The sequence below is a fragment of the Fringilla coelebs genome (assembly GCF_963513975.1).
Source record: "Fringilla coelebs genome assembly, chromosome: 4".
Classification (NCBI taxonomy): Eukaryota; Metazoa; Chordata; class Aves; order Passeriformes; family Fringillidae; genus Fringilla; species Fringilla coelebs.
The window spans coordinates 9,435,369-9,462,545 of NC_140032.1; the positions used below are offsets into that span (position 1 = coordinate 9,435,369).

Below are 27,177 nucleotides of genomic sequence, written 5' to 3' on the forward strand. Positions count from 1 at the left end.
TTAAGCTTATTTCTACATTCCCTGGTTTTTGGGATCATTACTGTACCTACATATGTTGTTGAAATATGTTAGTTCTGTTCTGTATGTATGTTCTGTTCTGAAACTATATTTTCAGAAATTCATTAAACTCCCTAGGCAAATGGGGGAATATTATTGCCTATTTTCAATAGTGTAGCTACTCAGGTCACTTAACAAGAATGAGGCAGATTTCAAATGGCTTTTTCTTTGCAGACCTTTAATCAGAACTGGACACCTTCCTAAATAATGCTGTTATTGGCTGCTGGTATGAAGACCTGTTGTGATACCAAATATATGTTTTATGGTTGAAGGAAAAGTGAGGTCTGAAATGTTGTATTTGCTACATTGTTTCTTGCGCTACAGTTTTTGCTTGTTTAATTTAGTCCTTAATTAGATGTGTTTATCATTAATGAATAGGATGAATTAAGTTAATTTGACTGAAACTGAAATCTAAATTTATTCTTTCAAGGATTTGATGATTTTTAGAGAGTAATCTGGTAATTTTCCCCTCCCTCCTCTCTGTTGCTATGGTAATCCTAAATTGGAACCTTGTCTCTGCAGACTTTTTTTTTCCCCTTCCCCCCCCCCCCAAGTAAGTTTTGTAATAGCTGTGCAGTCTGTTCTCAGGCCAAAATATTGATAATACAGGTTTTCTTGTTGTTTTTTATTTGGTTGATTCGGGCTGAAGCTGAAATTAAGCAGTTTTAACTTGCGTTTCCTTTTTCTAGCTCTCAAGAGACTTTGTGGCATAATTTTTTTATTAATGTTTTACACAAACATTGTTTAGGGGGAAAAGCGAGAAAAAAAAAGGCTCAGCTAAAGCAAAAAGACCCAAATGTGTCCGAGTGTCATGAAAAGCTGTTTATAATTGTAACTGCAGAAGTGAACATTCAAATTGCAAAGTCCATAAGTTGTTTGGCATCCAAATGTTCTTGCAATTCCAGTTTACAGCAGTGTTCAGGGCTTGATGAGGTGCTTTCAGCTACTCCTGGCATGGCTGAACTTCTGATGCAGCAATAAATGCAGGTAATTCTGGCAAGTGTATAAAATATTTGTGCTCTTACTAAAGTTGGGTTTTTTTCCATGTAGAAAAAAGTAGAGATACAAGATCTAGCAGGGTTGATAGCAAATTGCAAAGGATCATCAGGAGTAAGCAGAAAACCTGAATAAGACTCTTCATGTGTCTTGTCAGGAAGCATGGGGGTAATGAAATAAGACTAAAAATAATTTAGATACTTGAGAAAGACTACATGGAAAGTTTGCCTTAATTTTCAGTGAAGACATTTTGAGCACATGCATGTAAGTCATACTGAAGTGAAGTTATAAAGATGATTTCCATGAAGATGAAGCCCAACTTGCAGAGTGCAGGTTAGTGGAACTGTGTAATGTTTACTCTACAATTTTGAAGTAGGTGATTTGTGTAATTAGAGACTCAGTTGCAAGAATTGTTATTAAATGGCAAGGCAGAAGGATATTGGATGGCTGGAGAACAGTGAAAGTACTCACAGCATTAAGAGAAAAAGGTGATTTGGGATAGTAATTGCATCATTAGTATGACCTTAATATACAGAGATTTATTTAAATTTAGAATGAAAAGGGTATGAAGTGATACAGCTCCTAACAGAGGAAGATTTGTCAGAGAAATCTAACACCTCTTCTGTAAGATCCCTGACTTCTTGGAGAGGATACATGGTTAGAGCTGACCCCTTGTAACTTAGAAGTCACATAATATGCAGTATGATTGCATGTAAAAATTAGAGGGATGTTTTTGTGGCAATTGATGTTGAATGGTGACAGGGTGTGTCAAGTATGGATAGAACTTGATGACCAGTGGATGATGTATTGGAGCTATGTAAGCAGTGGAATTTGTCAGGACCAGTTTTGAGATTTAGTATTTTCATCAAAATCATTTATCCATTCCTATTTCTCGTGCCAATCTCATGATCTTCATCAGATGTCAAACATCACCAGTACAAAAAAAGGTTTTGCACAGAACAAAGGTGAGACCTTAAGACACGACCAGTAGGAAAAGGAGTAGTATCAAAGAGCATTAAAGGAATTGTAACACTTCAGGATGACAAACCAATCAGAGTTAGCAATGGAGATCAGTATTAGGATAACAAGTACACTGTTGTTGCCCTGCTAATATTTTTCTTTAAAGAAGTAAAGGGGTATTGACTTTTTCTGGTACTGGTGAAAGCTTACTTCAAAATGTAATTCCTATAACCCACCATCAAGTAAAAAGGACGTTTAGACTAAAAGAGATCCAGGGACTAATTCCTGGAACTCAGAGAGTGTCATGTTTGATCTGGTGAAACAAATAATGGAAGAGGTTGCTCTTCATAAAAACAAGTGAAACAACGCAGGTAGGTAAAAAGAGCTTTTTGTGCTTGAGGTGTAAGAACAAATGGGTATAAACTATCCAAGAACAAACCTAATCTGGAAATTAGAAAAGATGGTTCCTAAGCAACAGAGGCATAGGAGTCTGCAACAGCCTTCCCTTAGGAGTAGTGGAATAAGGCTGTCTTTAAGGTGGAGCTGGTTAGCTTATGTAAGGGGGGGGAGGGAATGTAGTGTCATTTTCCACCCTACCTTGGGATTTGAACTGCTTGACCTGGAATATCCATTTGTTCACATGATTCCTGACTTTAACTAAAGAGGTACAATAACTTGACCAGATACTGCCCAGACACCTGTGGGTACATGAGGAGTCTCTTTCTTGGACAAGTGCACCAGTTGCATTCTGAGGTATAGAAATGCTTATATCAGGGGATAATAAATAATTCTGAGGTATAGAAATACTTATATCAGGGGATAATAAATGTTAGACAAGTAGAATGTTTCAAATATTGTTTTATAGGATATGCTACATTGTGTTTTTTCTAGTGCCTATATATTGAGTTTTGCCTTAAGAAATGCCAAGTCAAGACATCATAGTTCAATAGATTTTGTAATGAATCCTGTATTGTTTTCTGCTCCTTCTGTCCTGTGTGATTGAAGGGACCTACCCACAACACGTGCCCAGCTATGTCATTGTCTTCATAGTTCTCTGAAAATCCTCCTTTGAGCTGCTTAAAAATAACTCCCATTGGTGTAAGCTTGAGGTAGTGAAAACACTCTATACCGTGTTGCTGTGTGTTGTCCTGTTGTTCCTGTGTATTGTCGTAAGACTGGCCATCTAATAAATTTGGAATTTTATTTTTTGAGAAAGCATTGTGCTGTTGCACTATTGAGAGACAGTCCTATATCTCTGCCTTTTAGAAAATGATAGTTTTAAAGGAGACTTGACAGGGGAAAGGGTTCTAGTGTGTTCTCCCTGACAGAAGAACACTAATTGGCAAATTGATAAATTAATGTTGCCTGAGGTTGCAATATTTTTCTAATTTATTCAATTGTTAAGACATGTTAAATCATGATTTAATTCCTGCTGAGGTATTTCAGACCCAGGAGGGAACTTGTAAGCACTCATTTGGGCAATTGTTTTATCTGTATCAGTAGCTTGTATTACTGGATGTGGTTTTTATATGTGCAGAAATACAGTAACTGCTTTGTATTTTTCTCTGCTTCATCTCTGTTACTTATTTGTTCTAAATGTTCATCTAGAAAACTTCATTTTAGGAAGGAAATTCAAGCATGGAAAGAAGTTTGGCTAGGACAGGTTAGAAATTTAATGATGTTTGAAAGGTTCCTTCCTGTCTGTGCTTAACGTGTTTTATTGACTTCCCTTCAGCTGTTGGTTGAATTTCCTGTTGATTTTTTGGTCTAAATAATTGCCAAAGCAGTTTCTAGCCCTCTCAGTGTGCTAAGATGATTTTTCTTGATTCATAAATTTAATAGTATTCTAATGTTTTCAAAAGTAATGTAGAAGACTAAGAACCAGATCTTATCCCTTTAAATTGCTGTATTTACACATAGTGATTAATATGAATGGTAAATAATTACATGGGTATAATGTCAATGACATAAATGGTACTTTGCACATGTTTAAGTGTTACTGTTAGCTAAGTTACATCCCTAAATACAATTTTGGGAGAACAGTGATTGACAGTTAAATAATAGTTAATACTTTAAAGCTTGAGTAAGTGTTCATTGTTATGTGAATATTGAGTAAATTGCATTTAACCTGTTTTATTATTTAGACATTCTGTCTTGTCATTGATTGTGGAACAGGTGTGGACTAGAGAGAGTCTCATGTATTAAAAGAAAAAGCCCAAAATCTGAAACTGTTAGTCAGTAGTCTCCAGAGCACAGATGACTTAGCAGATGTCATCTCAAGGCTCTTCTAATGAGGAGAATTTGTTTATAAATACTGGCATTTTGAAAGACTGTATTAGTGTGTGGGCCATAAGAACACTCTACAAAGTGATTATCTTGACTTTTTATTCTTGAAGTATGTTTTTCAATTAGACTGTATTGGATTTGTCATGGTAACTGAAAAGGTGTCAGATTAAAATAAATAGTGTTATTGCCTTGGAGTAATAGAAATAATTACTGAAAAGTCAAACAATTCTTTTCTTCTAATTTGTTTAATGCACATGACATTGGAAACTTAAGAGTTGCCTTCTTCTGGTGAACTGGGTAATATGTTTGTTAGCTGATAATATACTATTAAATATCAGAGAGAAGAAAAAGGACTAAAAAGAAAAAAATCTAGAAATTAATATTCAGAAAGCTGGCTGTATATTAATTTCTAGACTTTTTTTCATTTTAGTCCTTTTATCTGTCAAAATTGAAGTTGAGTATTGCTCAGTTGTCTTAAATTGAAAAAATCTTTTATTTATTGTGTGCTCTAGAATAGCATTCCCTGCAGATATGGCCTATACTAGTTCTGAAAGGGATGCAGTCAATGTTGGGATAATGTCTAATTTGTGTTTTCAGCAGCATGTTTAGATCTGGCATTTTGGTCTCTTATTTCATGAGAGTCATGTCAACTTTGTTTTAATATTGTGTCTTGTTTGCTGGTGCCACTTTTTTAAAAGTGACTGTCCTTAGAGGTAATTTTTCATGTTGACGCTGTGCCTCAAACAAATAAAATCTTAACTGTTTTATAAAGTGAAGGTTCATGTTACTATGCAGTTTGATCTTTGGAGGATGAATCAGACAAATCTTATTTCCCTCTTTCTCCCAAAGAACAGTGTGTGTATATCCTTTCCAGGACTTGCTGGTTTAGATCAGAGTGCCTGTGAAAAGATGTTGAGGTGTGGCTTGTGGGGAGGGGGGGGGGTCTGTAGCACAATTTGCAGCAGGAAGACACAGTGGAGTTACTGCACAATGAGTGATTTGGCTTTTGTTGCCATCAGTTTCTTCCTAGGTTATGGAAGTTCTGGAAAATGGAAACAAGTTAATTTGAGATAAGCCTTGTATAGCTTGCTTGAGACTTGGAGGAGAGCAGGGAACTTACGGATGACATCAAGAAAGTTCAGGGGTAAGGTTGATAAGAGACGTATAAGTAAGAATAATTTAAACTGGTGAGATATATTGCTATTATGTGTCATTGTATGTCTTCATAAAACCATCTGAATTTTATCAATGTTGATAGAGGTCCGGGAGATTAAAAAGGGGAAAGTGAAGTGTTATCTGTCTGTTGTTAGCTGATAGATTTACGAAATTCTGTAGCGTCTAGTACTAATAGGAAATAAAATAGTGAGCAAGTATGATGAAGGAGAGAAAATGAAGGTTGGTTTAGTTTGGAGAAGACAGATGAGAAAAACTGCAGTAAATAGAAAAATATGTTGATCCAGTTAGGTCAGAAACAAGTTTAAAAATCTGGATTGCCTTATACCAGGGATTTCTGTAAAATTTTTTTTCACGTATTATGTTTGCACACTTTAAAAAAAATCACATTCTATCTTAGCCCATGGGACTTTCTGCTACGAAGTATTGTTACAGTCAAGAGCTTAGAACAATGCAGAATAAGATTATACATTTTGTATCAGCTGTGCTTGGAATGTTAGAACATAGGTAACTTTTGTCACGGTGTAAAGCATAAATTGTTACATTGCTGCGAGTGCGTGTGTGTGATTCTGTTCTTAGAACTGCTCACAAGCCATAGTTAATCAGGATATTTTGAGAGTTAAACCACTAGTATAAGTTTGACAGTTTTTGCCCGTTTAGACAAAGTTTTGACATTTGCTTATAAAACCCTAAATGGTTCTGACTCTGACAGCTACAGAAAGTCCTTGTATGCAAAAAAAACCACCACAGAATCTCTTCCTAATGAAATCAGGGCAGTTGACTGAATAAGCATTAGGCTTTATATTTGAACAATAGAATTACTGGGCTTGTTTTGGTTAAAAAAAAAAAAAGAAAAGCTGTAAGATCTGGATCGTCTAATTTCTACCTTCAAAGAAGGTGAAGTTGAACAACCAATGCGAATTATATATATCTTGTGTGGGGACTTCTGGGACAGACTTCATAGAGTATACTGGTTTCTGGATATACATAGAAAGGTAATTGTTAAAAATGGGATAGCAAATGTCATTAATCATAAGGCCCTATAGAATACATTTTGGAAATATTTCTGTTGTATTTCATAAGCTTTGTTAGATGCTTTGTTACTGAGCAACTCTGACAAAGTGGGAGTTGCTTGGGGCCTAATATGCACTTAAGTTTGTGGACCTGTTAGATCCTATGGAAATCCCTTGAGGGCAGGAACTTCTGTTGAACAGATGTGATTGCAGGTTTGGATTGGCAGGGCTTGTTTACAAGTTCCCTCCCCTGCTCTGTCTGGCAGCTCCCAGCATGGCCACACAGACAGATGTGTAGACTCAGCCTTGTGGCCAGCCCAGTGTGGAGATGGCTTCCCACAAGGAAGAGTGAAAAGAATACTGTGCTCTGGAGAGAGCATGATGCACTTAGACTAAATGGAAAGAAAAACTTATGGAGTAGATTTTTCTGCATATAAAATACAACTGTTGTAAAAATAAATACCACAGTTCAGCTTTAATGCAAGTGATTATTGTTTCCATTTGACACAGTTGTTTGGCTCCTCTCCTTGGAGAGCTGCTTACCAATTTCTAAGGTTTTGTTGAGATCAGTTGGGCTTCACATGGGCAGAAACTGCTGGCCGGTATCCAGCTGCACGCTGTTCGGGAAATCGCTTTAAAAGCTGGGTTTAGAATTCTGGCTTTGAGTGCTGCATACATGTCATGGTGCTTAGCAATTTTTGAAGCCAGTAGCCCCTCAGTGAACTTGAAAGAACTGCACATACATATTTTGGCAATAAAACAGTGGCAATTGGGTTTCTAGAAAGAGTTCATTTTACAGCTTGAGTAAAATGAAATTGAGGAATGAAAGTACTTAGTGCTGTGTGAATTATTCAGGATCCTTATCTGACTCCCAACTGATTTGGCACATCTTTGTATCCTTGATGCTCATTATTTTAACTTAAATTTCTGTTTCTGGAATTATAAGCCCTATGCTGGCTGGATGTGATTTTTAGAACACAGTGGGGAAAAGTCTCTGGTCACTACTAGCCAAACATAAACAGGCATACTGGTACTGTATTTTTAGAAGTTTTCTAGGTATTGGTGGTGGTAAGGTTGAAGGATGAGAGTACATCCTGTCTGTGGGTAGAGTAGCTGTTGCTTGGATAGGGATCTGAATAAAAAACAATAGAGGTGATACTATAGCCAGTGGAGTTTGTTTTAGACAGCCAATAACAAGATAGATGTGTAAAAACACTGGGTTTTTTCCTATTAATCTTCAAATGTTTGTCAACTAAAATAATTCCTGCCTAGAAATAGTCTTTAAAATAAACGTTATCCATCCATACTCTGGAAGAAGGGTTATGTGTCGAACAGGTGCCTTTCATGTTTACATTGGGACTTGAGTTCAGTAAGTTCACAATGCCCAGGAGCACAATTTCTGTTTTGTTCTTTTGGGTTTAGTAGCAATTTTAAATTAGTTTTGTAGAACATTAAAGCCGTGCAAAATGATGTGTGTGTCTGTCTTAAGGTAATGCTTGGGGATGAACCTTAACAGAGGTCTTGTGTGCTTGGGACTGGTGGTCTCAAAGCTGTACATGTGGAAGAGAGGAGGGAGAGCTGATGTGCATCTCCTGGGGTTTTGGAGTCATGGCTGAAAAGACCCAAAATGTAAATGCATCCAGCCTGGCCTCTTCAGGGAAGGCAGCCTTTCTGATGGGCCAGCTTTGTACCAGCAGAGGGTGAGTTGTGTCAGTTTACCTGGGTTGTGGTGTGTGAAGCTCAACAGCCATTCTGGTCCTTGTCCTGCTGCAATGCAAACAGAATCTCTGGGCCATGGTCGGTGCGTGTCCTTCTGTGTCTTGTGCGTGCTGCTTTGTTATGTTCAATCTTCAACCAAGTAATGTCACCCTCTGCAGACCAGGAAGGTCCTGGTTCAAAAGTAAAGAAGTAGATCTAGTAGAAAGTGTGAGAATGCCTGAGATTCCTGAAATGTTCAAGTCTGGGCTGCTTCTGATTCTGAAAGTGGCTTCACTAAAATGGCCAATAAATGCCATGTTTACATGGTTTGCAGTGACTAGAGAAACTGGTCTGCTGCTTTTCTCTCCAGATATAATTCTGAAACCCTGCAGAGAAGAATAAATAACATCTTTTTGCCACTGTCAGGTGGAAACAATGAGACTCTAAACTGGAAGAGAAGTTCTGAGTTTACATGATGTTAATTTATGCAGCCATATTCAGTTGAGTAATACTTGCCTGACAAGGGAGACGGCACAGTCAGGGAGATGGTTTTCTCATGGTGTTTCATCTGTTACCACGTGGGTGTACATGACCCTTGAGGTTTACCCAGAAGTAGGAAACTGCATAATTTATGGGTGGGGAGCACATTCACACTTGCCTATGAAAAAGAAAAACACAGATAAGCTGTGCCTAAAATAGTTTGTAGGGGTTTCTTGACATACTATTTCCTAATATGGAAAGAAGAACAATCTAATGCAGGAAAATAAGTTCTAGTAACACTTTAATTCATAGTTGATATGTTTTAATCTGTAGGTTAAAGTCATCAGGAACATTCTGAGAGATGGAAAAGAGAATGCCTTTGGCTTTGGGAACTGTGCATTGACATGAACCTTGTCTTACTGTCACTTCTGGGACTTCTATGAAGACAGTGTTAATATCCTTTGTATAGGGCATGTATTTTAAACACTCTCCAGAAATGTTTAGTGTAAGGTAGATAAAAGATGGTGTAACCACTGTCTTCCTAAAATTTTTCAGCTACCTGAAGGATTTACAAATATCCAATTAAGCACTATGCAAAATATTTTTTTGAGTTTGAATAACCCTGACTGTTAGCTGTCTATTTGGAAATAGAATGACAGTACATATGTATTTGTGAAGTTCATATGTAGGTTCACATTTCAAAACTTTTTATGTGCAAGTGCAGTATAAAATCTCACATGAAAGGTTTATGTCAAGCTTAAAACTTTTGTGTTCTTCCAAGATATTTGTTTCCTCTTGCATACAGGCGTTTTAAAATTCAGTTCAATTCTATTGTGTTAAGAGAATAAATTTTGTCATAATTTGTGTCATTTTCTGTCTTTCTCTCCCTTCCCCATCAAAACTGGGAAGTGCTATAAAAGAATTGGGGGGTGTCACTCAGAAAAGCCCAAGTTGAACATGAAGGAGACAGTAATGAAAAATTCAATATCTCTGCTGCCTTCATCTGCCTGATTCAGGCCTGCTTGAAATCTCTAGTTTTCATATTAAACTTCTACTTTATTTATGTACTTTTATTCACTGTCTTCTTGCTTGATCTGGTAACACACCCATCCACAACATTTTTGCTACCTTGATATCAAACTTGCTGGTTCCAGCATAATGCCTGCACTCTCTAATCATGTAGCAATTTCTGAGTTACTTGGATGCTCTGCCAGAAAAAATGGCAGAATTCATGCATCTAGTAATGAATATTCAGGTTAGTTCCATCTCAAAAATCTCAACTAACCAGTCTCATAATAATGCAGGATTTTACTTGTGAGGCATGTGATGTAGGATCTCTGAAGTTGTGGGTATATCAGTAATGAATTCATCAAGAAACTTGAATTTCTCCTTTTGGCAGTTTCCAAGTGGTGGCACATTCTGTTACTTAGCCTCCTCATCCTTCCTTGTGTGCTTTCCTAATCTTTTGGAACAGCTACATTAATTCTTTATAACTATATTGTTTCCTGAAAAATGTAAAGAAATTAATGGGATTCTTAAATTTGATTATAAGGGCTTATGACATAATTTTGAGTAGTAACAAGTGCTGCCAGAGTATACTTAAGATCTATGATGTCCTCGCCTCACAAATCTATCAACAAAATGGAATATTGTTTTAAAAAGGGCAGCTTTAGTCTACCTCTGATTCAAGTAAAAATGGCATAATAAAGTGTACATCTTAAAAAAAAAAGGCTGAGGGTGTAAGTCAAAATCTATGAAAACTAATTATCACTGTTGGTGGATATGCAGGTAACTTTTATTTTGTTCCAAAACTGTGTATCTCAGAGCAGGAGCAGAGAAAAACACAAGCAGGGTTAATGATTGTGAAGCCTTACCATCACAAAATTAGCTGTCATTTTGTACAACCTAACTTCAGTGACACTGTTGCTATATGTGAGGAACACACTAATACTTTTTCAGCCTGGAAAGCAAAACTGATATGCTTATGCACTTTTTGTTTGCTCTTACTTGAATAGGAATGTCTTGTCTCCAAATCAGGATGTGTAAGAGTTGTTATTAAGGTCTAATAATTTCTGGTGAATGAAGAAATTGAACTAGAATATTAAATTTTGCAGTCTTTTTTCCAGAACTCTTCCATAAAATCCACAGAGTAAACTGAAAAGCAGAGTCTTACAATTCATGTGCTTGAATTTTAGCATTTCAGTTTGTTAGTAGACTTTCTTGATTAAAAACACCCCAAAAACTTCACTATTTATTAACTCCAGTAGGTCTAGACTCACACTCAGATGTCTTGTGGATAAAACCCCATCTTTTCATACTCACCTATTTTAAACATTCCGGCTTCGGCTTCTTACCAGTAATAATAAATGGAAAATTTCTCATTTAGGTGTGGTCTTTTCCATATTAGAGGTGAATAAACAAGTTGAGTCTTGGTGTCTTGTTCCTGTGTGTCCATAGGCAGTTCAGAGGGATTTTGGGCAAGCCACCTTCACTGTAACTGTCGGTGGGGTTTCTATCCTCAGACTGTATTGTGGGATTCCCCTTAACAGTCTGATGAATTCTATGGCTGACTTGAACCCTTGGAATACAGTACTTTTAAATTTGCTCTAACACTGTCAATACAATTGTATTTAAATCTAAAATGAACTGGTTTGAGGTTTTTGTATCTGATCAATTTAAGAGTTTATCCCAGGACGTCTTCTGTTCCAGAAGGGTAGTGTCCAAATGTCTAAGTCAACAGATTCTTCATTCCAGATTCAGAATTTTTTTCAGTGTTTAACCTAAATTAACATTTAAAAAACCCAACCAAACCCATAAAATTGCTCTCATGCTTGTACAAAGTGAAACTGTAGTTTTACCAAGTTGAAGGTGATATTTTACTGTTTGTATGTAACTGAGGGAAAAACAGTGTAGGGTACTTTTCTCCCCCCTGTAAATAAATAAAGACACCAAATGTCATCCAGCTGTTCTGGAAGAAGTTACAGTTGCAGAGTAGTTTAAAGGGTTAAATGACATTTTTCTGTTCATTGCCAACAGGCTTCAGAAATCTCATCCCTTGCTATTCAGCCTCCATGAAAATAACTGGATCCTGGCCAGAATGGGGCCGCTTTGCCTAAGCTCTGCTGCATTCAGTTGATCCTTTATGCATTGTGATACTGATATTTTAGGTGTGAATACTTAAAGTTACTGAAATTTCTTGCATTTTTAAAGTATCAGAGAAGTATCTATTCCTGCTGAAAAATGAGTTTTAAGTTCTTCTCTCATTTGTAGGAGCTTTTGTTAGTCACAGTGCTTTTTGAAAGGTTTGACAATGGTGAGCATTATAGTTATTTTACATTTTAAACAGAAGTTTTGCAGGTTTTTTTGTATTTGTGATAGCATTGTGTATAAGTTTGGGATCTGTTTTTTCCCTAGACACTGATCTAGATCTTCTCGAAAAACCCAACAAATATTTAAATAAAATTATATTTTTGTGTCTTATTTTAGAATGTCCACTCCCATTTATTTAAAAGAAGGGGAGTGCTGTATGATTAATACCATCAGAAAAATTATAAAACCTTATGGGTAAAGTGAAACAATGCTACTGTGGTCACATTGCATAGTGGAGGGGCTTTTTCATTTTGCTTATTTACCTTGTTGCTGAACCTACAGCAGCATGTTTTAGCCAGCTTGAAACTGATATTGTGTGCAGTGTTCAAAGGGGCTCTGGAGTCTTCTGCTTTCTGCTAAAGCTGCTTCTGACCTCCACAGTTCTCATGCAACGCTACAGCCTTCCCATTGCTGTGGGAAGAGCCTTGTTCTGTCCTCTTCCTCCTGAACTGCTGTGTCAGAAGCACCCCCAGGTTTACAGGGGACAAGGTAAAACCTTGTCCTCAATCACAGGTCCTGACCTAGTTCTCATTGCTGTCTAAAGCCACAGGTGCAACCACTGCCCATCCCTCTGAAGCTGCTGCTCTGTGAAGCAGCAGTGGATTGTCCTCTGGTAAGTGCAATTGGCTTTCCTTCTGAGGGCTATGTGGAGTACTCATGGAATCTGGGGGCTTTCAGGGCTTTAAGGGTGTTGTTTCCTGAGAAAATCTGATTTCAAATTAGTGTATATGGAAATTATGGACATTTTCTTACCTGATTAATTAGATTGGCAAATTGAACATCTAATTTTGCTTCAGTGCATTGGTGACTTTCTTTAAGAAATTTGTGTATATTTGTGTCTTTTTACAAATCCAGTCTTGGAATTAGAAGTCTAGCAGCTATTATAACTTCAGTTTAAGGCCAGTGTTCATTTTTGGGTCAGACATGCTGATCAAGCTTTACTTCTTGGATAAAGCTGGGGCCCTGCCCTTGGAAAGCTGGTGATCTGATTTGACCTGGGTTCAAAAATCTCAGGGCTGTGGCTTATTGGTGTGAGGCTTGGGAAGTGCATGTGGGTTCACAGAAACCTAAAAATAAGCAGTATTTGGGTTAAACCTCTTTATTTGTATGGACTGGTGACCCTGATAGCAAAAATAAATATCCATTTATTTTCTGGTACTGCTGCCGCCATCCGTGAATTTTAATAGTGTGAAAAATATTTTAATTTTATGTTGTCTTGGTGCTTTCTGCACAAGTAGAGGATGAAAGTGTAAATTAGTGACTTGACTTACTCTCATGCTGTTCTGTTCAGTGTGTGTAGCTGAGTCTCTGTGACATCTATGGTGAGTTTTATTGTCCCAATAAAGCAGGCTGGAAAAATACTTGACACCAATGTTTTTTGTTAAAAAAATTGTCAGTAAGGCATAGAGTGATGGTGTTTCCAGTGCAACCCTTTTTATCATACAGGCTGTTAAACTTAACATTTAAACAACATTAACCTGAACAAGTCAGTTTCCGTGGAGTAAACTGCTGAATGCAGCAAAGAATCCAGTGACACCTGCTAAGGTATTTTGAAACTTTTGTAGGTTTTGTAGCTGAAATTTCTTAGGTAAGGTATTCCTGAATGATTCAGGAATTTGCATTTTGTGCTACTGAACATAGTTAAAAAATAAAAAGAGTTTTTCTACCTGTTCTGACAGAAAACTTGTCCTGATAGCAAGTCTGATCAGTTTGACCTGAGCGTAGGAGAAGGATTAAGGAGGATTTTTGGTTCTGTCTCTGAATCTGACATTCAGTCTCCAGCTGTCAGCAGCCTACCAGCACAGGAAGGTGCTATAAAAAAAAAAAAAGTGTTGGAAAACTGGAAATGCATTGGAAGCTGCAAATAACATGAACATATTGTGCCTGTGGAACTTATTTTTCCCAAAGCTGAAGAAAGAAGGACAGGTTCATAGATTTCAGAGCAGATTGTGATCTCAGTGCAGACAGGTAGTAGAAGGAATTCTGGAAGTTGTATTAAAACATGGGTTTTACGAAGGTTTTTAAAGCTAAGTTATTGACTCAGTATTGTATAAATGTGGTTAGGAAATTTCCATCTCTGTTCAAGGGCAAATGTGTCTGTTATTCACTCCCAAGTGCTTCATGTCTCCATATTTTGTTAGCAGGACTGAAAGGCGCTGTCACCTCTGTGACCAAGTTAATCTTTCTGGTTCACTGAATATGCCAAGCTACTGGTCCTACAAGTTACACTTCTACTCTCCAGATTGTTTTTGTAGCCCTTCTGTGAACTCTGATACTTCATGTCTATTATTGAAGTGGGCGAAAAAATATTATAGTAATGGGGTTTTTTTTCAGTTAGGGAAGGTAATTTTTATATTTCTGTTTTTCATTGATTTTGCTATTATGGTAGAACACCCTGCCACAGGTGTTGGCAATTTTGGCAATTTCTATGTAGTGATCTATGACAGATCCTGAATTCCCTTCTTATTTTGCCTTTTCAGCATTGAGTTTTTCTGGCATAATTTTTGTCTCCATTTGTACTCCTTTGCATTAGCTATGTTAAAATGAGTTTATGATATTACACTATCATTAAGTAAAAACCACAGAATCAAGAAACTTACTTGAATTGGGAATCAGATTTTTGAAATAAAATTGCAGGCAAATCAGCTTCAGTAGTATTTGGCAGTGTAATTATAAGGACTCATGTGGGGGGCTCTTTAAGTGCAGGTTTTAATTTCAGTGTTGGAGTAACTTTATGAAATAAATTTATCCAAAAACCATGAGACTGCTCTGAACAATAACACTGAAGCCCATGTTTTTCACTGAACTGTAAGGAATTATTTCTGGGGCTAATAGACACTGAGGCAGTGGGAAGAAGTGTCTCCACTGCCATAACAACCATTGGTGCTCCTCTGACAAGAAACAATGGAAAAATATATTATGAGCTTGCAGAATCCATACTTGCTCTCTGTGTCTAAGAAATGCAAAGACACTGGTGAAATTCCTGTTTTGTCATTTGCATACAAATTTTGTGATGCATTTGTGAAGCTCTTAGACTTTCAGCAGAAAAGCTTAGGTGTCTATGGCTTAAGATACTTACTTAGAGAGTTGCTTTGTGTTTTATAAACAGTGTGACATTTTGTTTTCTGTTTTCACTTACTCTAATCTTTCATGAGTTTATGCAATGAACAGTTCCAGAAATGCTGTATGAGAAACGTATGGAACTAGTAGATAATAAGTCTCTGAGTCAAAGAAATGAAGAAAAGTAATTTTGATGTTGAGTTAATAGGTAGGTTTGAAACTGTTCATTTTTCACAAAATCTTTTGATGCTAGAAATGGCAGTTCTGTTGGGTGTTTTCATAAATTGCTTAGCAGAAAAATTGGAGAAAGAAAGGAGTGGAAAAGGTGAAGTTAAAAGGCTGGTAAGCAACCAGGTACCTTGTCAATAGGAGGTATTAGTTAACAGTTTGAAGACGATTTTTTAAAATCATAATTTTGATTTTTAGATTAGGATTCCTTACCATTTTTAATTTACTTGGAATGAGCTCTTAGAAATTTGATCTTCCCATCGTAAATTAATAAATCATGTAGGGTTTAACATGAAAGTTGTATCAATGGTGAGCACAGGCTGCAACTGTACCTTCCAGTGAGGGGAAGAACAGCACAGTGTGCTGCCCTGTTCCTCCCTGTGCGTCATTCTCAGCTTCCTGCAGTGTCCACTCTCAGGGATACATGCTTTTCCAGGTCAGGGAGGAGAGTTGAATGATTACTGTTTCTAAAAGTTTGATACTTTTGGCCTTTAAAATCCTTTATTTAAAGCAGGGAATAGCCTCTCTGCATTTTAGCTTTTTAATTGATTTTAGTGATTTTCTTCTGTTTTGTTTGCAAGGACTGAATTATGAATTCTGACCCATATGTACTGAAACTTCTGCAGAATTTACACAGCTGTCTTTAACAAATATCCTAGCTGAATCTATCCACCTAAAATCTGGCATAAATCTTAGGTGGGCTTTTGCTAAGTAGAATCATAGAACATAAAACAGTCCAGGTTAAAAGGAATCTCAAAAGGGTCATCTGAGCCAACCTGTTGTGGAACCTGTTATCCAACACCCTCCCCAGTTGTGTCTTGAATATCTCCAGTTGATGAGGATTCCACCATTTTCCTGGTGAGAATGTTCTAGTGATTGTTCTCAGTGTAAAAAAAGTCTTTCCTATATCAAGGTGAAACCTTTTCTGGTGCAAATTGCACCTGTTACACTGTGTCCTCTCCTTGTGGCTCCTTGTGAAGAGTGATCCTCTTTGTAGACAGCCTTTAAATTCTGGGAAAGTGTGATGATGCAAGCATTCTTTTCTTCAGGGAGAAGGGAGTCTTCTAAGTCCTCATTTAGGCTTTCCTCATAGAGTAGGATCTACAGTCTTTGATCATCTTCATGGCTTTCATTTTGATCCTCTCCAGTCCATCTGTTCCTTTTCTCCAGCTGTGGAGAGCACAGCTGGACACAGGAGTACTCCAGGTGTGGCCTGACAAGCTCTCGGTAGTTTGGGATGGTCACATCTCTCATCTCTGCTAGTGGTGCCCCTGTGGGTGCATTCCAGCATCTGATCTGCTGTCATTGCTGCAGCAGCTTCACTGCTGAGCCCTGTTCAGCTCTTGTTGTGCACCAGGACCCCCAGGTTCCCCTCAGCAAAGGATCCCAGCCTGTGCCAGGCTTTTCAGTGTCATCACTGCTGCAGGACCTTGCACTTGTCTCTGTTAAACTCCACACTGCTCTTGCCAGCTCCCTGCTCCAGCCTGTCCTGCTCTGTGAGATGGCTTTCCCTGCTGGCACATCCACCTCACCGCCCAGTGTGGTGTCACCAGCAAACTTGGGGACGGTGCTCTCAGACCCTTCATCCAGGTTATTTGTGGTGATATTGAAAAGTGTGGGTCCCAGCATCAATTTCTGGGGATGCCCCACTCGTGCCAGGCTGCCAGCCTGAGTTAAACCATTGACTGGCACCCTCTGAGGGTGCCCTGTGGGCCCGGTTCCTGCCTGTTTTGCAGGCCACCAGCCGGTATCCTGCTGGTTTGTCCACGAGCGCTCTGTGGGAAACCGTGGCAAAGGCTTCGCTGAAGTTTGTTAACAATACCTGCAGCTCTGCCGGGGTTGACAGAAACTGTTGTTTTGTTGCAGGTCATTGGGTTGGTCTGGCGTGATCTGTTTGTCCTGAAACTGCTCTGGCTTTTCCCCACCACCTGCTTCATTTGGCTTTGGTAAAGCTACGTAGCAATTACCATGTTTACCAATCTGGTGCAGGTTTCATGGAGGTCCTTAAATGTTTTCTTAACACAGCAGCTTAGCCTGGTTTTTTTGGTAGCCTTGAGATCACTCACTTCCCATTGTGCTTGGCCTCTGATTTCAGTGTTTTAGAGAAGGTGAGAATAGGATTGGTTACAGTCTGTGGATTTCAAATAAAATTGGTCAGTTTTTGTTTCCTTGTTCTCTAATACAGTTTGTTTTTTGAACTATTGTCATAGTTACTAAAGCATGATATTACAAATATAAAATGCAGTACTTTTGGTTATATAAATTTATTGCTGGATTTCTCTAAATTTCAGAGTCACATATTTGTATTATCTCTGTTAAAAAGCAAAATGATGGTGCCTGCATTCAGTATAAGAGAAATAACTGTTCTTATTCGTGAAATAGTCTCTTCCTGTTTGAAAACAAAGAACAGAGGAAATTCTGAAGATGCATAAGATTGGGAACATTTGCTAAAAAATAATATAATTGTTCATGATACTGAGTATGTTGTCTAGTGAATAGTACAGTCATGATTTGCTTTCTTTGTTCTTTGACTTCCTAAGATAATGTCAACTTTTCCTTTTAAAAGTTCAATCGGAAATATTTGAAATGGCAAGAACAAATCCAGTGTCATTGGTGCCAAAATGTTGTCACTGAATGTTATGGAAATTATAGTGCAAATCATAAATAATTTCTCTATTATAAAGTTATATTAGTTTTTTAAGGAGAAAGTTTGGCAAATGTTATTCTAAAGTAAAGGAAATCAGAAAAAAATACAAAATGTATCAGAATATTGAGTGAAGCACTAGCAGTGCAATCTTAGAAGTTTTTTTGCATTCACCAAGTAATAATGAAACCTTTTTTCTGTAGATCAATGTTCTGCTTCCATGCTTCCTTGGTCATATTCCCACCAACTTAAATTTCACTGTTACTCTTTTTATGGTGGCTCATTTATCTCTCAGGTTTCATCTGCCCCACCCCAGTGCTGCCTGACCCATTCCTTCCTCTTCCTCCCTTCTGTCACCTCATGACTTCCCTATTAAGTAATTTCAGCTCTGTAGCTTTCTGCACTCCCCCAACTCTTTCCTGGGCTATAAAATTACTCTTATGCTTCTTTTTCCCTGTCCTATTGTGTTTGCATCCAAAACAGAGCTTGCTTCCCTCCCCCTACATGCACACTGCCTGACCCGTCTCTTGCAAGAGATTTTTAGGTAACTTTTACTCCTCAAAGACTGCTGATTGCACAACAGGAAAGAAAATTAGTTGTTTTGCTACCCCCTTGTCCCTTCCCCAGCAACTTCTTGTCTAATCTGTTTTCACCTCTGTTAGACATAGTGGCATAGTTCTGGTGTGAGTGGAGATCATTTTTAGAAAGAACTGTTAGAAAAAGATGGATACAAACCAAATTGCAATATCATTGTCAGAATAGATCTCAAAAGCAACATATTCTGAAACTGAGTGCCCCTGATTTTTGTTGCTGGTGACTGGAATGAATGAGCAGTTGAGAAGCTGCTGCTCATTTAATTTGCAGATTTGGCGCAAGGTCCCATACAGGTGTTCTGCTTGTGTCTGGTTTTGTACAAACAAACTGTAAGCTACCAGGAAGAGAGCAGGTTTGGGATTTTTGGTTTTGTTTGTTTTGGGTTTTTTTCTCTCTGAAATATCTTGCTTTTGTAAGGTTTTGGTCAGATAACTCTTCTAAACTTAAAACAAACCCCATTGCACATGCTGTCCTGTGAAGTGGCAGTGTATTTTGAATTTTTTAGAAGTCTTTTATATTTCCATGTCACCTTGTCACAACCTTCTTCCTGCTTCTCAGAGTGTATTTTTATTTTTATTTTTATTTTTATTTGGCCTTAGCAGACTTAAAGCTGTATTGGTGTGAAGAGCTGTGCTCTGTCCTTTGGTGGCAGGGAGCCTTTTGCTCAAATTCCACTGACCGCAGCCCTAGTAAAAAAACAATTTCCTCAGGGTGTGGAGCAGCAAAAAATAATCCATTACAACTTATTACAAAACAAAACCAACCTTTAAATGATTGCAATTTTTTTTTCCAATAAATGTAGTTAGCTGGTCCTTGCTAGTGTACATATTGTGAGGCATTTCAAATCCTCCCAGTGTTCACACAATATTCATTATGACGGTTTGGTTGGAGACACTGGACCTATAAGCTGTCAAATATGTAAATACTTACATCTGTCCCAAATTCCATATATCAAAATGAGTTTAATATTAAAGTTTTAAATTTTTTTTTATCTGCCATAAGATCACAATCCAAATCAATTTTAGGGGTTTTAATTATATAATTTTTCAGAATTAAGGGTGAGGTTTTTATGTACCCTTAACTCGTTTTCAATTCTTATTGAATATTATTCAGTCTTGCCTGTTTAAATTTCTTTGACTATATGTGCATTATCTGAGTACTGAGGAATGCAAGTTGCTTAAAAAAAATTCAGATTTTTCTTCTTTGTGGATGTTAATGTGAAAAATTTTATCGTCTTTGTGTTCTAAAACTTTCTTCTTCTGTTTAAACTAAATTCTGTAGCATAACCCTTAACATTCCTCTTGGGTGAATCCTTTAATGAAACTGTTGGGTTAGAAAAGAATGGGGAGGAAGAGGATTTTGAATAATAAAAATAACCTGAAATACTAGTACCAATTTCAGAATGTTTTTTGTAAACAGTGCTCAGTACCTGTAAATGAGCTGTGAATTTTATAAACCTGGTTTCCTAAAAGTCATTCTCAGCCTGTTTATAGCAGCTGCTCACACATCCTCAGGCCGTGTGATAAATACGTTGTGCTGTGAGTTGGCTGCTGGCTCTCATTTGGTGTGCTGGGCCATTGACCGCCACGGTGTTTGTGTGTACATAAGTATTAAAAAAATGGATGTAATTGTTTGTTACTCTAAGGTGCTGTTTGGATTTTATTACAGCTGTTAATTTTCCTTTGCTCCCCATAGTAATAGATGCTGTTCCCGCTATCTGTCTGTGTTTAACAATAACTGCTTCTGGCAGAAGGCTTTCTGTGCACTTACATTTTCCAGCCGTGCCTTTTTCAGTTAAGGGTGTGGCTTTTTCTGACGCAGTTGTGTTAGAGCGGGCTCTCACATAGAATCACTTATCATGGCAGAAAGTCCTCTGGCACTACAGCTTATCTACTGGGGGGCTGTAGTGCACTACATCAGAAAGAAACTGTCCGTACTGAAGTGTTGTAGGTGTGAAGACAGTCATAATTTTTTTTCTAGTATGTGTTTTTACTGCCTGGGCAGACTGTTGTGATTTGCAGTGTGACCTTCCAGTTTATAGAATCACTGGCCATTCCCCATGGTGTGTTCAGATTCCTTTTATTTATTTATTAGTATTCATATTACTGAAACTCTTGCTGGAGAGTTCATCATGCCTTATTCCCAAAGGGTTTTTCAAGGAAACTCATAAATAAATTTCAGTGGCTTTGCAAAGTGTTGTCAAGCATGTCTGCTTTCAGTTTGAAAGTTGATCCCTTTAACATCAGTAGCTGACAGCTATTAAAACAATTACTATTGCAGTTTTGTTAAAACAGTTAATAATTAGACCTTGCGGTGAGGATGCCATTAATTTGGGGTGTCTGCAAAACTGAGCTGTGAAATGGATATTTAACCTTAGATATCAAATCATCACTGAATGTTAGTCATTGATTTTCATGTGAAATTATTGCCACTACATAGTGATGAAGTAATAGCTTCCCAAGACCTTCTTGAATGCCATTGTGTACTTGGATGGAGGAGTAACGCAACTTTGACAACCCAAACTGTGATCCCATGTTTGGGTTGCTCTTGTGGGCTGTTAGGGACCAGCCTCTCGCCAATGTGAGTAGGAAACTGAAGTAATTATGTGTGTCATTCATTCAGAAATAGGTTTTGGTACACTGAAAGTAAGATGGAATTAGTGTAAATAATTAAATGCAAAATTACATTTGCAGATGTGTGTACAGTTTAATTTAAATAAGATTGTGCATGCACAAACAACATGACACTTAAACCTAGCCTGAACATCAAATGCCTCAGCCAGCAGGAGCAAGCTATTCTCTGCTGGTGGTGAGCTCTCAAACTTCCTTGTTTTCCTATGCTTTGCTTTTCAGTAAAGACACATTTGTGGCTGTGCTCAGCAGAGTGCGGTATAAAGTGAACTATTGAGGGGTTCTGGTTGTCTTCACTTGCCATTGTGCTGTTTCTAAACTCCCTGATTTTTTTTGATAAGCAGAGTCTGGTGAAGCTCAGACTTTGCTTGGGCTAAGTAAGCTGTTACTGTAAGAGAGTAATGCACATTTGGGTCTGCTAGTTGTTGTTTTTCAACAAAGCCCTGGCTGTAGAGGCAGTAGTATGGCTGAGCTCAGGAGGTTGGAAAAAGTTTTAGTAGGCCTTCAAAGGTATTTTCAAGGAATGAAGAGGCCAATGGTGCAGGCTGGAGGTTGTGAGGAGAAAGAGAACTTAGAAGGAGTGTATTAGGCATCTGAAGCTGCTAAAGGAGAGGTGTCTACTTTACTGTAACTTCACTTGCTTAAAATTTCCTAGGTCTAATACCTTAAAAGGTTTCCCTTGTGGATAAAAGCATTATTTCTCCTTGCTGTACCCTGTATTTCTCTGTGGGGGAAGGAAAGTGAGCAATTTAAATAATAAAGATGTGCCTATGAGCTTTGGAGAAGAAAACAATCAACCATGATGTTTAAAGTCTAAACTTGAAAATGAAATATTTTAAACACTGCAGAGGTGTCTTTGTGTGTTTATTTAGTAACTCAGTGGGTGGAAATAATTGAGTGTTTAAGTGCTAACATAGATTTTCATAGTAATATCCTGTTCTGCAGAGTCAAGAAAAATACTTTATTTTGGTCATTGTGTTCAGCTTTCTCAGTTCACTGGTTTTTTTCATTCTGTTATAAGAAATGGTTTGAATTTTGAAACTTCTTTTCTAATGTAAGAATTAAAAAGGATGAATTCTGCTAATTCTGGAGTTTTGAAGTAGATAATTTTCTTCATCTCAATGATTTTGTTTAACATAATCTGCATTTCAAAATTTATGTAAACACATCTTTGCTGTCTGCATCCACATCTGAAGTGGTTTTAGCTAATAAGCATGCAAATAAATTACTAAGCAAATTAGAAGCAGTGTAAGTTAAGTCCCTAACAAAAATCTAAAACTGGCCAAAGAATACAGACATATGTAAAACCTTACTAATTTTAGATGTAGATGATGAATGATTACTTACATGAAGATGTATACGGTCTTTTCTACTTAGTTGTAATATGATATATCAGATGACCAGGAATTGGAGGCTTGAATCTCAAAGTGTTGTGAGGGTGGCTTTATTGAACTGTCTTTTTGTCAGTGGAAGGCTTCAAAATTCTTCTGAGAAGCATTTTGGAATGAGGCTTGTAATACTGTGCCCAGAAAAGTGGGATGATGTTACACACAGGAATTGTTGTGAGTGGAAGAAGGAGGTGTGTGTGAGCAATGCTGGCTGAGCTTTCAGCCTGTCTGGTAGACGCAGGCGCTTACTGGCTATGGCCTGTAAAACTGAAGGGAGCCCTGACCAGGGGGTGGGGGCTGTGTGTGTCTGTGCTTTCCAGATTCCAAAAACCACATGCTAATGTAGTGATGTGCATGTTACTGAATGGACCTAAAATAAAGGGAAAAAGAACACTTTGGGTTGCAAAGTCAAGATTTCTGAGTTTGTATCCAGAAATGTGTTGGCAGTCCAAGCATGTTTTGGTGGAGCTGATTCTTATTAATGAACATGTTTAATATACTAATTGCAGTGATGATTTAATTTCTGATTTATGCAATATTCTTTTTCTTACATCTGCTTTAACTTTTTAAGAAAAAAATAAAAGGCAAAAGACCCAAACTAATGAGTTTAGACCTCATATTTGGAACTTCTGTCACTGTCTCTGAGAAGGTTTGAAGGATTTCCATGCTTCTGAAAAACAATCTGGCCAGACAGCTTCCCCAGTTTAAATGGGAGCTCTCATATTAATTTTGAGCTGAATTAATTTATAAGCATATTGGGCTTTTCATATATATTAGCCTACTTTTCTGATCTTGTATATTAAAATCCTTTTTCCTACTCTAGAATATTGGTATCCAGTTGCACAAACATGTTTTCTCATTTGAGAAGGCATGCAAATTTTAGATGGATTTGAACTATTACTTTGAAGGTAGAAACACATATGAATTTGATAATTATTTCCTTGCTTGATTTATTTATTCCTCTTTTCTGTCCTTCTTCATAGGTTCCTTAAAACTGTGCTATGAATGGTGATTCTGGTGTGGGGGTGGTGACTTCACCACCTCCAACAACAGCCCCTCATAAAGAGAGGTATTTTGATCGAGTTGATGAAAATAACCCAGAATATTTGAGAGAGAGAAATATGGCACCTGACCTTCGCCAGGATTTTAACATGATGGAACAGAAGAAGAGAGTCTCCATGATTCTTCAAAGCCCAGTAAGTAAAGAAATGCTTCATCTTTCAATTGACAAGTTTAATATCTTTTTTTTCACTATCACTATGGGATTGGAGAATTTTATGTTATTTTAGATCCATTTGTTGTTTTTTTCTTATTGGCCTTTCCTGATTTTTTTCCTCATTCTGTCTGTTTGAATTTTTATGGTCTACTTACAAAGCATCTCTTCAGTCTCGCTTTCAGAATCCTCTGTACAATCATCAACATTTTTTCATATTTTCCACTCAATCCTTGTAAAACATTTTTTCACTGGTTTCATTTATTTGTTTCAATGTAACTCTCTTAAGAGTAGCTTATACAAGGCAGGTTTGTCCTGTACTTGGGACAATCCTTTGGGATTTGGACATATGAAATATTTTTATAATCTCTTTCTGAAAAGGTGCACAGTAATGAAGTTTGAATGATTGACATTTAATATTGAAGATGTTCCCCTGAGGAGATAGTACACAAACAAACTTTCCCTCATGGCATTTGTTCCTTTTGTAATAACTAGTGAGTTACATTAGATACAAAACATTACATGACATAACTTCACTTGGAATAGGATGTGGTGGTACATTCACAATTTTCCTATTAAGTCAACCCATTTGATTTATGAAAATATTAACAAATTGCTGAATAAAAAAGTAATGACCTAATGACTGCAGTACTTCTCTTCAGCACAAATTCCAGCATTCTTATCAAAAGCAGGAGCTATCAGCAATAATAAAAACTCTGGGTTTCTTCCTTCCAAGTTAAAATATATTTTTAAAAGCAAACAAAAAAATCCCAGGAAAATGTGAACAACTCCTCATCTAAACAGGTTTTAAAAATTTAATGTTCATTTTTTTCTGTGTTCCTGGATGCTTTCTTGGCTCTCAGTTCCCTGTGAGCCACAGTGACAAATTTTCTTTTCTTGTTCTGCTACTTTTCCTTTCACATTTTTGTGTTAAAGTCAATTGTACATTCTCCTCCTTCCAGAAATTCATACTAGCAAGGCTCAAAGACTTTTGGTGTTACTTGAAAAGAGAATGCTGGAATTTCCATAAAAACCCCAAGTGACTCAGATCATTGGAGCTCCAGAGAGCAATGGTTTGAAGTTGCAGTATGCACCCAGTTGTTCTGCCTTGAGGTGTTTTTCAGAAGAGGTGTAGGATGGTTCCATCGAAGTGCTAAACAGAAGATGTGTATGTAATGCTGAAGTTCATTTAAGCATGCATTACAACATGCAGTGTCTTCTTACTAGGCCTTCTGTGAAGAATTGGAATCCATGATCCAGGAACAGTTCAAGAAGGGGAAGAACCCAACAGGTTTATTGGCTTTGCAGCAGATTGCAGATTTCATGACAACGCACGTACCAAATGTCTACCCTGCAGCACCTCAAGGCGGAATGGCTGCATTAAACATGAGTGAGTGCACTTTCAGTGATCAGAGCTGAATTCCTTTTCTTTTTTCTTGAAAGGCTTAAGATGAAGGCAGTGTGAATGTAATAAAGAGTACTGTGAAGTTTAAATGCTATCCTGTTCTGCTCACACGAGTACTGAACACTTGAAATGAATTGATTCGTTTCTAAATGCCACAGTGGTATGCAATGTGATGCATGTATATAGTTTATATCAAAAGTTATTTCAAGGATGGTATCTAAATTGAAAAATAAGCCTGATAAGTCAGTGCTATTAACAAAATTTAATATTTAAATAGTGCTAATTACTACATAGTTTGTCTTCAGGAAAATCAAACACTTACTAATAGTCTGGTAACGGTGAAGGGCTTTAGAAACTAATTATTTTTGCCATTGAAATACTGTTTGCAACTTTCTCCTGTGAAGTGAAGCTTTAGACAAGAAATATCAACAAGCAAAACAAAGCAGGGAAAAAACCAGAATGTGCAAATGCATGTAAACACAGGTTTTGTGTTAAGATAAAATAAATCCTTGCCTGTGCTCCAAAAGAAATCTTTAGCTCTGACTGTAGCATGGCCTGGTTTTGCTTTTTCACAGTTACTTTTAACTGCATTTCTAATTGCACTGTAACTAGAATGACAGAATTTGTATTTTTTTACCATAACCTTCTTCTCTCTAGCTTGTACGTAATTTTTCTTAATAAATGAACCTGTGTGCATCTTTTTAGGTATGAAAATCTTCTTTTTTGGAATACATGTATCACAAAAAGTGGAATATTTGGGATTACATTTTTCTTTTAACATTTAAAATGTATTTTACAAACAATCATTAGTTTGAGAGAGGAAAAAAATATTTTGCTAAGGAATGCCCTGTCACGGTACCACTAATTTATAGTAGGGAAGGAAATGAATGCTGAGTCTACCAAAGCTGAATAACCTTACTCAAGATTGTTGTTATATTTGTGTAACATAAATAATTTCATTATAGGAATGAAAATTTGCTGTCCATTTATTTGGTTCACGTGCTCATATAAAACAGTAAGAACAACTGATAAAATAGTGGTGCATGTTGCTGGGTTTGAACTGATACTGAACTCGGCCTGCCTTGTGCTTTTTGTACCCCTTCTCCTCTTCAGGTCTCGGCATGGTAACACCAGTAAATGATTTGAGAGGGTCTGATTCCATTGCTTATGAAAAAGGGGAGAAGTTGTTACGATGCAAATTGGCAGCTTTCTACAGATTAGCAGATCTCTTTGGCTGGTCTCAGCTTATTTACAATCATATAACAGTGAGTATTGAATCAACAGATAACTGAACCAATTGTTTTAACATACAAGAGAATTGCTTCCCTCCCCTATCTGTCATTTTCTCTTTGTGTGTGAGAAGAGCAAAGTGGTATTGAAAGCAGTATAATAGTGAAGAGATTTGTCATTGTGTTTGAGCTTGGATGTCAGCTACCACAGTCTGAATAGAGTCTTGAGAGAGTGTACATGAGAATTCTTAGGATGAAATAAAGATTGCTGAAAGACTCAGTCTTTTAGTGTCTCAAATGCTTTGACTAATTGTATTTATTATTCTACAAGGTCAGTTCTTGGTTTTCTTGCTTTTTTTTGCTAAGTACTAAAATATCCTCTTAGTCATTCAGCTGAATTTTATAATTCAGGTACCAGCCTTTCTGAAAAAGAAGCCGTAGTATTTCTGAACATGAGTGAGCTTCTCTGCCTAATGCAGCGTGCCAACAATTTTCCTTGTGACTGAGTAATCATTGGCATCCATAAAAATAATGACAAGGAGGTCAAATCAAGGAGGTTTTATATGCTAGAAGAATGGTCAGCGTGAGTCTCATGAGTAAAGTCACAGCTGTGGTGTGCAGCCCCATCAATTGTTGTCCTAACAGAGCTGAATTGTTTTTTATTCTACATAGTAGAGGTTGTCCTTTATGTATTATCAGTTCTTCTAGTTGCAGTTGGAGTGAAATATGGTAATATTATTTTTAATGCTTTTTG

The 27,177-nt window shown here is 37.2% G+C and overlaps 1 protein-coding gene across 8 annotated transcripts in view; it reads left to right on the forward strand.

The window, feature by feature from the left end:
• ADD1 (adducin 1) overlaps positions 1-27,177 on the forward strand; it is a 62,791-nt gene that overhangs the window by 7,614 nt on the left and 28,000 nt on the right. For 7 of the 8 annotated variants that reach the window (XM_084205048.1, XM_084205041.1, XM_084205044.1 and 4 more), the window contains exons 2-4: positions 23,560-23,772; positions 25,017-25,179; positions 26,308-26,459. In XM_084205048.1, coding sequence (XP_084061174.1) covers positions 23,578-23,772; positions 25,017-25,179; positions 26,308-26,459 — 510 coding nt within the window. In that variant the 5' untranslated portion in view covers positions 23,560-23,577. Of the gene's footprint in view, positions 1-5,359; positions 5,444-23,559; positions 23,773-25,016; positions 25,180-26,307; positions 26,460-27,177 lie in introns of those variants that run through there. The other variant, XM_084205043.1, reaches the window with a different exon arrangement.